Source organism: Antrostomus carolinensis, unplaced genomic scaffold (assembly GCF_000700745.2).
Source record: "Antrostomus carolinensis isolate BGI_N321 unplaced genomic scaffold, ASM70074v2 scaffold44090, whole genome shotgun sequence".
In the NCBI taxonomy this organism is placed as follows: Eukaryota; Metazoa; Chordata; class Aves; order Caprimulgiformes; family Caprimulgidae; genus Antrostomus; species Antrostomus carolinensis.
This window is the reverse complement of record NW_010291432.1, coordinates 3,636-4,364: the sequence shown is the minus strand read 5'-3', so window position 1 is coordinate 4,364 and position 729 is coordinate 3,636. Positions and strand designations below refer to the sequence as shown.

At 60.5% G+C, this 729-nt stretch overlaps 1 protein-coding gene across 1 annotated transcript in view; it reads right to left on the bottom strand.

Annotated features, from left to right (window-relative positions):
• Positions 1–729, bottom strand: part of LOC104531380 (ABI gene family member 3) — a gene marked incomplete at its 3' end in the record, with an annotated part of 2,686 nt that overhangs the window by 1,875 nt on the left and 82 nt on the right. Inside the window, 1 exon segment of the mRNA XM_029087057.1 lies at positions 706–729. This exon segment is cut by the window's right edge and continues 28 nt beyond it. Within this exon segment, the coding sequence (XP_028942890.1) occupies positions 706–729 (24 nt within the window).

Genomic DNA, 729 nt, shown 5'->3' with positions numbered 1-729 from the left:
CCACCCTTGGGGACATCTGGCCATGCCCCCAGCCAGCCACCCACCCTTGGGGACATCTGGCCATGCCACCAGCTGTGCTGTTGACAGAGTCTCAGTTCTCTGAACAGTTCAGCACGTTTCCCCTTCAGCTCCACTCTGGTTCAGCCACCACGAGCCCCTTGGGAGCAGCATCAGGGTCTGGCTGGAGCCAGCAAGGCCACCAAGACGGGCTCTGCAAAGCGCACAGGGACCCTTCCAACCCCTCTGAACGAGCCTTTTCCCTCCTGTTTCGTCCCCAAAGCTCCTGCTCTTCCTTCCCTCGGGGGGACCAGGCAGGGAGGAGGAGGAGGAGGGAAGCTGGCAGCACCTCCAAAACCTCGGGGACAGCCCAGGCAGGGCTGGTGTCCCTGGTCCCCTCCCAGGGTTTCTCTAAAGGCACCAAACCCCCAGAGGACTCTCCCCTTTGTCCCAAACCTCACACAAAGTGCTGAGCAGAAAAGCTTCTGTGGAGCAAGAGGGGAAACTGAGGCACGAGGGAAAACCACACAGCGGTGTGGGATGCTCAGTATGAAGCTAACAGGGATGCTCAGGCTCCCATCCCTGAGGGCAGAGCCATCCCTCCAGACCATCATCTCACTGGGGCTCCCAGCTGCTCCCAGTATCACATCCAGCCCCCAAAATCACAGCTTGTGCCACCATGTCCCCAGCTGTCCCCGTCCCCCTCACCTGCAGGTAGTTGCTCTCGCAGTA